A 13,813-nucleotide genomic window follows, 5' to 3' on the forward strand; every position below is an offset into this window, starting at 1 on the left:
ATTATATTAATGTTCCATATGGAAAAGCAATGATAACTGCTGAAGAACTGCTGAGTTGCAGCACAAAAGAAAAGTTAAATGTCATAAATCTTGTTTTCACAAAAATATTCCGAGAAAATCGGTAATGTGATTAATCATGATTAATCCATAGAAACCTGTGATTAATTTGATTAAAAATTTTAATCATTTCACAGCCCTAATATTAATAAATAAATAGCACAATTGAACTGCTAATTAGCTTAAACTTTAATATATTTGACATTCAACAAGGGAGAAAGACTGATGTTTACTATAGTACAAAACTTTCTACATTGTAGGCTTAACACATCTCCCGGATGTAGTGGATTCATTTTCTCTAAAAAATCAAAATAAAACATTATCGTACTGATGGAATTAGAGCAGTAGAAATATACATGATGTCAAATATATCATGAAGAATACATGCAAGATGGGCTGAAACTGAATTTACTGCAAATTAAAACGTGAGCAGATCAGAAAAAACAGGGAGGCTTCTTACAAAAACATAAGAACGATCATCATTATATTTGAAATAAAGACCCTTCTACAATATCAGCCAAGTCAAATAAAGGTCCAGTGCTCTCTACGGTTGATTAATTATTATTGTTATTGGATTGTTAATCTAAACACAGGAAGTGATGTTGTTTCCTTCCCTATGAACTGTGCTTTATACAGTGCTCTTTGAGCCATTCATACACAACACTGGCACACACTGCATGTCAGGTGCTAACGTGCCGGATGTCGCTCAACGGTTCCCCAGACTCCTTTATAAATATCCACATATGAGTTGATGTTGATTTTTAAAACGACTCAGCCCTGCGACAGTCAGATCTACCTCGGCAGGATAAAGCCGTCCTTCTCAATCCTCCACAAGGCAGCAGTTAACACACGTTTTTATCTCTGGCCCTATTCCAACTCTGGGATAAGGAGGTGAGCAGTTCAGAAGGATCCACCGCCTCCAAAACGTGGCTACACTGTACATGGCAGACACATGACATGGTTTTCATTGACAGGTTTAATCTCTTCTGGCAGCACATGCAACCCTCCATGGAAAAGCATGCATCCATCCGAATGCCCCTGGGAGCCTGTGTTTTGGCCTCAAACAGTTTCTACTCTCTACATACAGCCGCTCATACATATCATCTGAAAAATACCTGATGCCACACTTACACTCCTGTTCTGATATCACCCCCCCCCCCCCCCCCCCCCCTCCCTCTGTAGTTCTTCTTATCTCGTCCCACTCAGCACCCTGAGCTGCATTTCTACCACCTGATTCACATGCCTACTCTGTTTCCAAACCTTGAATGAATACTGTCTGCTATCCCTATGATAACGGTACATGGATCTGTTGTATTAGGGGTCAAGAAAAGAATAATTGACACTAATATTAAAGGTAAAAATTATGTTTTGACCTCCTTCAATGAACATGTTAAAAATGAAAAAAAATCATGTATTTTTCTGTATTGATACAGTCACAAAGTCCATTTCACTACTATTGATCAATGATGTCAGATTCAAGTGTGGATCTGCTCCTGAAAAATGTTTGAAATCTTTAAGTTTCACTATCATATAATATAACATTGTTTTTTCATTTATTGATGCCCCTTGTCTAAGTTGTATTTCAATTTACACAAATCTCCCAAAACTTCTGCTAGTCTAGTCCTGTGGATGTTATGCTTCTGTATGCCTCCCCTCAGTATTAGATGCCAGCCCCCCCCCCCCTGGTTGCTCAGTAAAAATCTGTCACGATCCTCTGGTTGTGACCAAAAATATCAGAGAACCGCTTGAGTACAACCAATCTTGATCTACACCTGTTAAATAAGAACAAGTACCACTTTTCTTTTTTAACACTGATTGGTTTTAACTGATCTCCTACTCATCTAACCTAATATGTTTTGTGTCTATTGGTGACCATGTTTCACTTTGAACATGTTGGTGTGCCCCCTTGGCAACATTTATGGACCAATTATTGTTCGCTGATATATCAATAGGTGAGATATTTGGTAAGCATGACCATTTTTATGCTGATGACACTCAAATAGATGTCGCGGTTAAGCCTTAAAACACCACGATCTAACCGAGATTACAGAATCTAAGTAACATTAAACAGACTGTGTGCTAAATTCAGTTAAAATACAGAAAACGGGGAGATCCTTATCATTGACCCTAATACATTTAAAAGCCTAATTAGGGCTATTTTTTAAGAACACTCAAGTCTTTCTCAGAGATCTCTGTGTTATTTGACTCAAACCTTCATTATGAGAAAAAAAACTCACGTCACAGCTTAAGAGAGACACAAACCATCACACATTAATTTCTTCATGTTTAGATTTCTGTAATGTTCTCTTAACTGTTTACTACAGAGAACTATTCATATACTTCAAATAGAACAAAACCCAAGAGAGGAGATCATATTACTCCCCTATTTATGTCTCAACATGGGCTACTAGTTTATCACGGAATCCATTTAAAGATTCTATTTGTGACTTTTAAAGCACTTCATGGCCTTTTCCCAGACTGTGGCTGAATTGCTTTCCCCTTATCAACCTGCACGTACTCTGAAGTCCACAGACAGGATCTCGCTGGTACTACCCACGTCAGGATGTATGACTCAAGGGTTACAAAGCTTTTGCTGTTGGCACCACATCCTCAGCACAAACTATCTGTTTAACTCGGACTTGCAAGATTAGAAGTCTCTAAAAAAGCTTCTGAAAACCGATTTATTTCAAAAGGCTTTGAAGAGCTCCTTTAAATATGTATTATTTTGCTTCTGTAGTGATTTTGTTTAACTTTACCCCCTCTAGGGATTTGTTTGAATGTGTTTCTTTACTGTTTCCTCCCTTTACTCACTTAATCTCTTGTTTTTGTACATGCTCTATCCAATGCACTTTATTATATTCACTGATAATCAGAACTGTCAATTCTTTTATTTTTGACTGGATCAAAAAGAAAAACATTTAAAGAAAAGTTTAAGATGCTTCATTGGTTTCAGGGGCCAGTATACACTTAGTTGTTGCCCAGTTGTTGTTAAGGAAATTACTGAAGGTCTACTAGCTCTGCAGCATCAATGTAACCTCTGACCATCCAGTTAAGTGAGACAAGAAAGAGTAGCCTGTCAAACATGCCCACGGGAACTGCTTTCATCATAAATGCTGACTACTGTGTTAGTCTTTTAATTTTTTTTTATCTCACATTATATACAAACAGAGGTTTTTCTAAACTGACTCAAGTTGAGTTCTTCAACTAACAACATGGACGTATGGGGATCAAACCATTGATGAGCAGTGGTGAGAACTTTCCATAGTAAACATGCAGAAAGTCGACAAAGTACAAACTAATCTGCTACCGACACAAAAATGAACTGAACACAACAAACTCAACAAAGCAATGATGTTTGCTCTACACATGTTCCACTGAGCACTCAACCTTGTGATTGGTTTGTATACAAGTCTCACACACACAGAGAGAGAGAGAGAGAAGCGGTTAACTGCATTAAGTTGAAGCATGTTTTTTTTGAATGGGGGTTATTGTCTGAGTCTCCTTTTGCCCTGGGGAGGCTCAGTCAGACCCACATGACTGGACAGACTGATGCATCTTCTTACCAGCCACTGTCTCACAGCTCTGCCTTCCCCCGGCTGCCTGACAGAGGGACGGTGCTGAACACATTCAATGAAGAGGTTTATTTAAGCTCGTTTCAAATACAGACTCTCCGTCAGGACCTCTAAGCTGGGACGGTCTCTCAAAAAAGTGAACAGATGAGTCCAATGGGGAATTATGCCTTGTGGTGGGTGCAACAAATGAAAAGTCTGCAAAAACACACCCTCTGTGGTATAACTGGCTGAAATCTGTGATGCTCTACTGTACCCATGCTACACTCTGAACTCTGCCTTTTATGGACAAGGCACAAAGAGAACTGGGCTCTTTCTTTCTTTTGGTTTGATAGGGGGGGGGAATCATTTGTAACATGAATACTACATGCAGCTAGTCTTCGTGCCTAAGTACATGATAAACGGACGATCTTTAGTTATGGGAGACTGAAGAAAGAAAGAAATCCATTTTAACTGTATTGTTGTTGTCAGAGAGCCAGCCCGCTTCACCCGTGCCTGTGATCAGGACACGCTCGCCCAAAAGCCGTCACAATTCAACGCATCTCTGCGCACAGCTCCATAAAAACACGCGGGGAAACTTATAACTGTGTGTTCTTTGAAAAACTGACATCCTCTGGGAATTTCGGCGAGAAAAGCACAACTCAGCGGAGTCAACTTTCAGCGGCGTTTCACCTTATTTCCCCCCCTCGCTCACATTCCAAACCTCCCTCCGATGTCAGGAGGCAGATGTTGAAGTCTAACAAGTACAGATGTGTCCCAGTGACACGCGGAGGTTGTGTTTTAAAGCTTCGGGGACACCGGAGAATAAACACGGGGTAGATCGAGTAAGCCACTGCGGGACGTGTTCGATTTAAAAGCAACGCAGGATTAAATTGCCATTATTCTGCACAGGATTTGGTTCGTCCTGATAAAACCAGGGATCTAGCGTGAGAAAAGTTTGAGCAGCATCACAACGGAGCATTTCTGACTCTGCGCACACACACACACAAACACGACCAGTGACATAGTGGGAACTCGGCGTGTCAGTAGCAACTGGTAGATGTTGGGAGAAGTTGGACAATGCTCGCCCCGCTGCCTCTTTACCTTCGTCCCCGGTGTGTCCGCCTGCTCTTCCCGGAGCTCCGCTCAGCAGCAGGACGGAAAGAAAGAGCAGCAAACGTGCACATGTCGCCGGTGACGTCTGGCCATTTTTCTGCCGGTGTTTACTGTACATCCCTGTGACCCTCGGTTCCGCCGACTCGTCCTCCCGTTCCTCGCCGTTCTTCTACTCTGCCTCCCTCTCTCGCTCCGCCGGCCCTCGAACCAGCCGCGACTCACACGCGCCGCTTCCTGCCCGCTCCGTCACAATAAAAGTACGACGAGCGCATCGCGACCATAGAGTAACGCGTGGAGCTGAACACAGGGGATGTTATATGGATTATATAAAGCAGGGACGTGCATAGCCATTTTGAGGGGACGTTGCTCCGACCTGAAAAAAGGCACCCCCCCCTCGCCCCTCCACTGGTATTATCAATACTACTGACTGACACTTTTGTCTAGTAGTAGTTTAACATCTCGCACAATTTATTGTAAACTAACTGGTTTATTATATTATATTATAATATATAAATACAGACCATTCTCTGTGTACTGTGTAACAAATATTGTCATACTGTAATCTTGGAGCAAGCTGGCACAATAATTCCCTCAAGGACTAATAAGGTCTTATCCTTTCTTCTGTAATCTTATCTCATGTCATACTATCGTAATAACCACATTGTTGCAAATAGGCTATATTTCCTGATAGCTACTTGAAGCAGTGATAAGATTTGACATAATTTATCCAATTTCAAACCACAATATTAAAACTTCGAAAATAAACTCTTCTTAAAACATGTAAAAATGTCTTTATAGCAATTTCGGACACCAAGTCTCAATGTAAAAATCGCTTTGGACATTGTCACATTATAAGAGGCAAAGGGCTTCGCTTCGCATCATTTCGTTTTCATATTTCATATCGTGATTTAATTTACTCAAATCATAGCAACAATTAGGCTGCTGATATCAACACACCTTTTTTTAAAAAGTTTTTTTTATCCAGAGGAGCAGCTCAGTCAAAAGGCATAAAGCAACTTCAGTCCTATGTTTACGTGTGTACGTTCATCATGTTATGTTACATCTTAATTTAGAATTTTCATTTAAAACTGAATAAATTATCAATTTTTTTTAGATGCTTCCACATTAAGGTCAGCTTTGTTTGGCTGACACAGTTCTCTGCAGGCAAACCTGCGGAAGGGTGGTCGACACCACCCACAGATTGCTCTACTAACACGACACATTGAAAAACATGGGTCAAAACTATTTTTTTCAAAATGAAAATATTGTAGGTGACTTATCTGTCTCATAATTCTATTTTGCATTATGGCCAAAGAAATTGCCAGAATCAGCAGTGTACTTTGTTTTGTTGGTATGGGTTTGGTTTCAAGATATACAGTTTATGAATGTAAAGCTGTTCGATAGCAGACTCAAATATCACAGCTTCTTAGTTTGAAGCATCCAAATATTTCAGGAAATCCGGAAAAACCTGGAGAGAGAGAACACGGGGAACAAACAGGCTTGTTTTATTCATTCTTCAGCCTGGTAACATGCAGTTGCAAACCGGCTGCAGCTCCACAGCCAAATAAACTACACTGGACAATGAAATACCAGCAAATGCAATATCAAAAAGATTTATTAATTACTTACATCTTATTATATTATTAAATGTGCACACCTTTCGACATATGTTCTCAATTGGGGCTTTTATTTTGAAATTCAAATAATCTTTCATCCGGTCGTTTTGTGATTGCCATTAACTTGACGCCGCTCTGCGCTCGATAAGGAGCGGGCTGGATTTGGCTCTTGTTGCTTCAACGTCTCCTCGTAAACTCTTAAAATGAACTGTCAGGATGCAGAAAGACTTTTCTGAGAGCTGCATTTCATGCATCAAATTTGTCAGAAATAATCAATTAAACAATTACATGATGAATCAAAGTAAAAATAAACTGTAAATTGAAAGGGGAAAGAATCTGAAAGGGGAAAGAATCAATTGAATGGAAATATATTGCTATTTTAAAATATTTGCTTTATATCGTATTGTACAATCAGTAGAGTCGTATCTCGTATCTATCTCTGTTTCAGGTATGGAGTTGTACAAGCTGCACTATAATGTAGTTGTAGTAAGAATAATGCTGCCTTTTTAATTCCCACTCCTCACCCTGAACGTCTGTTCTACTTAAAGCTGTTGTCAGACACACACTGAACTCTGGAGAACCTCAAGACATACTCCAGAGGGGCTGAATGTGTGAATGCAACTGTCCCAGTGAGATCCTCGTGGCTTTCTCCAGATTTTCTCCGGACAGCCACCTATAGTATGAAGTCCATATTGATTCACAAGTGAGCGTGTTGATGTCGTTTCTAACATGGGACAGATGCAAAACTGAAAGGACTAAATCTCAGGTCAATGGTTTGGTGATGAAGGCTCTGGCCAGTGTCCATGTGCTGTAAAAAAACAAAATAAAACAAGAGTGATTTCTACAGTGGAGAATCTCTTTCTGCTTTGTGTATGTGTGAAAGGCCAACTCCGGAGAAAGTCTGGACCAAATTCTGCAGCCATCCTCTGGAGTTCATGTCTGAAAACAGCTTAATTGTGGAGAGCGGTGTAGTAAACACAGCAGGTTGTTGAAGTTGTTGATGATGAAGGAAGGACGCCGAGGACCAAGTAGTTTCAGTGTAACAAAGTTTATTACAAGAAATCACAGGTCAGGACGAGCTCTAGAGACTCGGAGACATCACACAGCCAAATGGTGAAATCTGACTTGCAGGGGATGAAAGCACACATATATAGGGAGTTTGGTTCCACCCATGACTTCAGGTATAATGCATCCCACATGGGATTTCTGACTGAATAATGGCACATCTTTGTGTCCGAACATGAAGGCACACTGGTCAAGAACATTCCTTCTGAGCCCATCTGTTAACTGGTAAGAGATGGTTCCCTAGGTCAAAGGTCGTCCCCCAAAGGGTAAAGTAAATAAGACACACATCTGGTGGACTCTCTGAGAATGTCTTTGTTTTTGGAAGCATATATCCACATGTTTTACTCTAACGAATATACGACAGCGGGTACAATCTCCATGTGAGAAGTGTGGAAGTGAGACATCATCAGAGGAGTCGGGCCAAGAAAGTTCAAGAGTAAAGCTGAACTGTAGATCCATTCAAAAAGACTTGGAGGCCATTCAAAACCAGCGGTTATCTCTGATATCCATGGAAACTTTTATAATGTCAAGAATTATATTTTTGGTTCAGGAAGCAGAGGACCAAGGGTAATTTAGCTTCAGTGAGTGGGACCTGTCAGAGCTCCGGTCAGGTTATTGTTTTCTGTACAGGAACCAAAGGTTATAGTTGTGGACATAATCTCTCTGATCACAAACACAATACAAACCAACCATCGCCAGCTTTTTTCCAAACCTGCGTGAATGTACAGAGACCAAAAGCAGCATCTGCTCTTGGAGATGGTATCTGGCAACCCACATTAGAATAGTGGCACTTGGCAGAGGGGAAGTCACTCGAGGTGTATGTGTAAACTCAGAATATAAATTATGTTCAGCCTTAACATTATCTTCTAAAAACCTGGCAACCTCAGCCAAACTACCACATGAAGCTCTCCATCTCACTTAGTTCACAAAAGCAGCTGGAGGTCTGTTTTAATTGCTGAAGACCTTTAAAAAGTCTTTAAATCTCGTGCTGTTTGGGAAAAGAAAAAAAGACAAAAAAAAGGAGGTGTGGGTGTAGTACAATGTAAGTGCAGGGTGGCAGGATGTCAGAAACACAGCGCTGCCCCACTCTGTTGTAATGTGTATGAATTATTTCTCATCAATTTGCATAAAGTTAGGAAAATAAGACAGAATGAATAATGCATCGCAGGGTACCACTTGCATTTCCATTTTTCACTTCGGTCGCCATTTACTCACACACAAAGATCCCATTGAATATTTCGATTACCGGATGGGGGGAACTTTATTGGAACAGTTACAGCTCCACGCAAAGTGTACAGATATGTATTGTATTCGCAAATAGTTATTTATAATCCCTGGTGTCTGAAACATGTATTTTCATTTTGGTGCAAACAAAGACTTTGTGCGTATATGACTCATATGCATACATTATAAGAGGATAATATATTTTGTGAACTACTTTATAGCATGAAGAGGATAATAACTTGTGAAACAATATATAAAGTTGTGCAGTCATGATGTTTTTTCGCACCACAAAACTTACCAAACATACATCAATTTGGGACAACATTGAAATATAAACCGGCTATTATAAACAGAAACCATGGTTTCTTCTTTAATTACATTCATTTACTTATTGCTTCTGTGTAAGAAGATAGGAATATTCATGAAGGGGAAACATTGCACACTGGTTTTACTGATTTAGTGATTCCTTTATTCCTGGCATTTAAATCTAAATCGAATACAAAAATTGCGTGTGTGTGTGTGTGTGGGGTGTGTGTGTCTGCGATGAGGTGGTGTATGTTTTTTGGGGTGGGATAGACAATGATGCCTGTGATAATAATCATACAACTATGAGGTAGTGTATACCTGTGTGTGAACTGCCCAAATAAGGCCAATTATGACATTTTTGAAGAATCTTATTTCCCGTGATAATTATCATTGAACTCATCATCATCTCATCTCATTTTCGTCCGCTTATCCGGGGTCGGGTCGCGGGGGGAGCAGCTCAAGCAGGGGGCCCCAGACTTCCCTTTCCCGGGCCACATTGACCAGCTCTGACGGGGGGATCCCGAGGCGTTCCCAGGCCAGTGTTGAGATATAATCTCTCCACCTAGTCCTGGGTCTTCCCCGAGGTCTCCTCCCCACTGGACGTGCCTGAAACACCTCCCAAGGAAGGCGCCCAGTGGGCATCCTTACCAGATGCCCGAACCACCTCAGCTGACTCCTTCCTAACTAAAGGAGCAGCGGCTCTAATCCGAGTTCCTCACGGATGGCTGAGCTTCTCACCCTATCCCTAGGGGAGACGCCAGCCACCCTTCTGAGAAAACTCATCTCGGCCGCTTGTACCCGCGATCTCGTCCTTTCGGTCATCACCCAGCCCTCATGACCATAGGTGAGGATAGGAACGAAGATCGACCGGTAGATCGAGAGCTTTGCCTTGCGGTTCAGCTCTCTTTTCGTTACAACGGTGCGGTAAAGCGAACGCAATACCGCCCCCGCTGCTCCGATTCTCCGGCCAATCTCACGCTCCATAGTACCCTCACTCGCGAACAAGACCCCGAGTTACTTGAACTCCTTCACTTGGGCTAAGGACTCATTTCCTACCCGGAGTAAGCAATCCATCGGTTTCCTGCTAAGAGTCATGGCCTCAGATTTAGCGGTGCTGATCCTCATCCCAGCCGCTTCACACTCGGCCGCCAGCCGATCCAGTGAGTGCTGAAGGTCACAGGCCGATGATCCAATGAGGACCACGTCATCTGCAAAAAGCAGTGACGAGATCCTCAGACCACCGAACTGCAACCCCTCCCCACCACGACTACGCCTCGATATCCTGTCCATGTATATCACAAACAGGATTGGTGACAAGGCGCAGCCCTGGCGGAGACCAGCTCCCACTGAGAACGAAACTGACTGGCTGCCGAGGACGCGAACACAGCTCTCGCTTTGGGAGTACAGGGATTGGATGGCCCTGAGGATAGACCCCCTTACCCCATACTCCCGCAGCACCTCCCACAGTTTCTCCCGGGGGACCCGGTCATACGCCTTCTCCAGATCCACAAAACACATGTAGACCGGATGGGCATACTCCCAGGCCCCCTCCAGGATCCTTGCGAGAGTGAAGAGCTGGGCCGTAGTTCCACGTCCGGGGCGAAAACCGCATTGTTCCTCTTCAATCTGAGGTTCGACGATCGGCCGAACCCTCCTTTCCAGCACCTTGGAGTAGACTTTACCAGGGAGGCTGAGAAGTGTGATACCCCTGTAATTGGCACACACTCTCTGGTCCCCCTTTTTGAACAGGGGAACCACCACCCCGGTTTGCCACTCCTTTGGCACTGTACCCGACTCCCACGCGATGTTGAATAGGCGTGTCAACCATGACAGCCCCTCAACACCCAGAGCCTTTAGCATTTCTGGCTGGATCTCATCAATCCCTGGGGCTTTGCCACTGCGGAGATGTTTGACTACCTCAGTGACCTCCACCAGGGAAATTGACGACGAAACACCATCAACCTCGAGCTCTGCCTCCAACATAGAGGGCGTGTTATTCGGATTCAGGAGTTCCTCAAAATGTTCCTTCCAACGTCCGACGACCTCCTCAGTTGAGGTCAACAGAGTCCCATCCTTACTGTACACAGCTTGGATGGTTCCCCGTTTCCCCCTCCTGAGGTGCCGGATAGTCTTCCAGAAACACTTTGGTGCCGACCGAAAGTCCTTCTCCATGGCCTCTCCGAACTTCTCCCACACCCGCTGCTTAGCCTCCGACACGGCAGCAGCTGCAGCCCTTCGGGCCTGTCGGTACCCTGCAACCGAGTCAGGAGTCCTCCAGGATATCATATCCCGGAAGGCCTCCTTCTTCAATAGGACGGCTTCCCTGACCACCGGTGTCCACCACGGTGTCCGAGGGTTACCGCCCCTTGAGGAGCCTAAGACTCTGAGGCCACAGCTAGCTGCCGCAGCTTCAGCAATGGAGGCTTTGAACACCGCCCACTCCGGCTCAATGTCCCCAACCTCCACAGGAATGCCAGAAAAACTCCGCCGGAGGTGTGAGTTGAAGATACCTAGGACGGGGGCCTCCTCCAGACGTTCCCAGTTCACCCGCACTACTCGTTTGGGCTTACCAGGTCTATCCGGAAATTTCCCCCATTCCCTGATCCAACTCACAACCAGATGGTGGTCGGTTGACAGTTCCGCCCCTCTCTTTACCCGAGTGTCCAAAACATGCGGCCTCAGATCAGATGACACGATCACAAAATCGATCATTGATCTTCGGCCTAGGGTACTCTGGTACCAGGTACACTTATGAGCACCCTTATGTTCGAACATGGTGTTTGTTATGGATAATCCATGACTAGCACAGAAGTCCAATAACAAACGACCGCTCGGGTTCAGATCAGGGAGGCCGTATCTCCCCACCACGCCTCTCCAGGTATCTCCATCATTGCCCACGTGGGCGTTGAAGTCACCCAGCAGAACTACGGAGTCCCCTACTGGAGCCCCATACAGGACTCCATTCAGGGTCTCCAAGAAGGCCGAGTACTCTGAGCTGCTGTTTGGTGCATACGCACAAACAACAGTCAGAGTTTTCCCCCCTACAACCCTTAGGCGCAGGGAGGCGACCCTCTCGTCTACCGGGGTAAACTCCAACACCGCGGCGCTCAGCCGGGGATTTATGAGTATCCCAACACCCGCCCGGCGCCTCACGCCCTTGGCAACTCCGGAGAAGAATAGAGTCCAACCCTTATCCAGGAGTACGGTACCAGAGCCGAGACTGTGCGTGGAGGTAAGCCCCACCAGATCTAACTGATAGCGCTCCACCTCCCTCACAAGCTCCGGTTCCTTTCCCCACAGCGAGGTGACGTTCCACGTCCCCAGAGCCAGCTTCTGCCGCCCGGGTCTGGTCCGTCAAGACCCCTGACCTTCGCTGCCACCCATGTGGCTGCGCACCCGACCCCAACGGGTCTTCCCACAGGTGGTGGGCCCATGAGATGAAGAGAGGGGGGGTGCCACGTAGTTTGTTCGGGCTGTGCCCGACCGGGCTCCGTGGCAAACCCGGCCACCAGGCGCTCGCCATCGAGCCCTCGGTCTGGGCCTAGCTCCAGACAGGGGCCCCGGGGTTCCTCCGGGCCGGGTCACATCTCCTCTTCCGTCGATATTCATTGAGGATTTTTTGAAGATTTTTTTAACCATTCTTAGTCTGGCCCCTCACCTGAGACCACTCTGCCATGAGAGACCCTACCAGGAGCACAAGGCTCCAGACAACACAGCCCTCAGGTTCACAGGGACACGCAAACCTCTCCACCACGATAAGGTGACGGTTCCAGGAGAGGATTATCATTGAACTGTAATTTATTTTTTTGTATTTGCTATTTACCTGTTTATTTATTATTTTCGACTATGGAATTGGATTTCTTGGAATCCAATGGTAAATGTTTCGTTAAAATTTTGGTTTCATCCAGCCACAAAGAATTGTTTTTTATGTTATCAGCTGGGAGCATGTGACCAAAACTAGACTTGGAAAAACGGATTGATCCTTTTACCTACAGTACAAGTGACTGCTGCAATGGACTGTTACCAAGACTTCCTAAAAAGACAAACAGCCACTTGCAACTCGTTCAAAATTCAGCTCTAGCGTTTTAACCAAATCTAAAAAAAGACCGCCCACGTCTAGTGTTTTGACATTTCTACACTGGCTGCCAGAAAGCCACAGACGTTTTACAGCTCAATTATAAATCTCTGGACAGAGCTCAAATACCTAAGAGACGTGATCACTGAGGAGGAGTCTTCTAGTGGTGAGAAGCAGCTATGAGTCAGCTCGCAGCACAGAACTGGAACCAGCTGCCGGATGATCTCAGGAATGATCCATCCATTGCAATTTTTATAACCAGGTTCAACATGTTTTTATTGAAGTGCCTTAACTAGGCCAATTTACAAGGACTTGCTGCTGTTGAATTATTATTCCATTTTTATTTAATATTTTCACATTGTTCCATTGATTTCATTTTTTTCCTTTCAACTTATTTTTTCCTTTTCACACAGATCGATCCTTTTTATTTATTTAACCTCTTTCAATCTTTTCATACGGTGGCCCTGAAAGCTCAACGAACGGCAACTTAAGAAAACACATGCAAGTTGACAAAACACCTGCAAAAAGAGAAAAGCGCTGCAAATACCGGAACAAGCTGCAAATAGAGAAACGCGCAGCAAATACCGTAACGCGCAGCAAAAAGCCAAACGCGCAGCAAGAAGCCAAACGCGCAGCAAGAAGCCAAACGCGCAGCAAGAAGCCAAACGCGCAGCAAGAAGCCAAACGCGCAGCAAGAAGAGGCCACAACACAACGGAAGTGTTTCCAGGGGACAGCTAAAAGTGATGGACACTGCTGCCACAAAAACGTCCAATACACCATAGAAATTCGGTTCCACACAGGGTTC

General features: G+C 44.3%; 1 protein-coding gene across 1 annotated transcript in view; it reads right to left on the minus strand.

Moving 5' to 3' along the window:
- adam19a (ADAM metallopeptidase domain 19a) overlaps window positions 1-4,928 on the minus strand; it is a 195,901-nt gene extending 190,973 nt beyond the window's left edge. The window contains exon 1 of the mRNA XM_053416049.1: window positions 4,710-4,928. Within this exon, the coding sequence (XP_053272024.1) occupies window positions 4,710-4,839 (130 nt within the window). The 5' untranslated portion in view covers window positions 4,840-4,928. The remainder of the gene's footprint in view (window positions 1-4,709) is intronic.
- Between the last annotated feature and the right edge of the window lie 8,885 nt (window positions 4,929-13,813).

The sequence above is a fragment of the Pleuronectes platessa genome, chromosome 23 (assembly GCF_947347685.1).
Source record: "Pleuronectes platessa chromosome 23, fPlePla1.1, whole genome shotgun sequence".
Lineage (NCBI taxonomy): Eukaryota > Metazoa > Chordata > Actinopteri > Pleuronectiformes > Pleuronectidae > Pleuronectes > Pleuronectes platessa.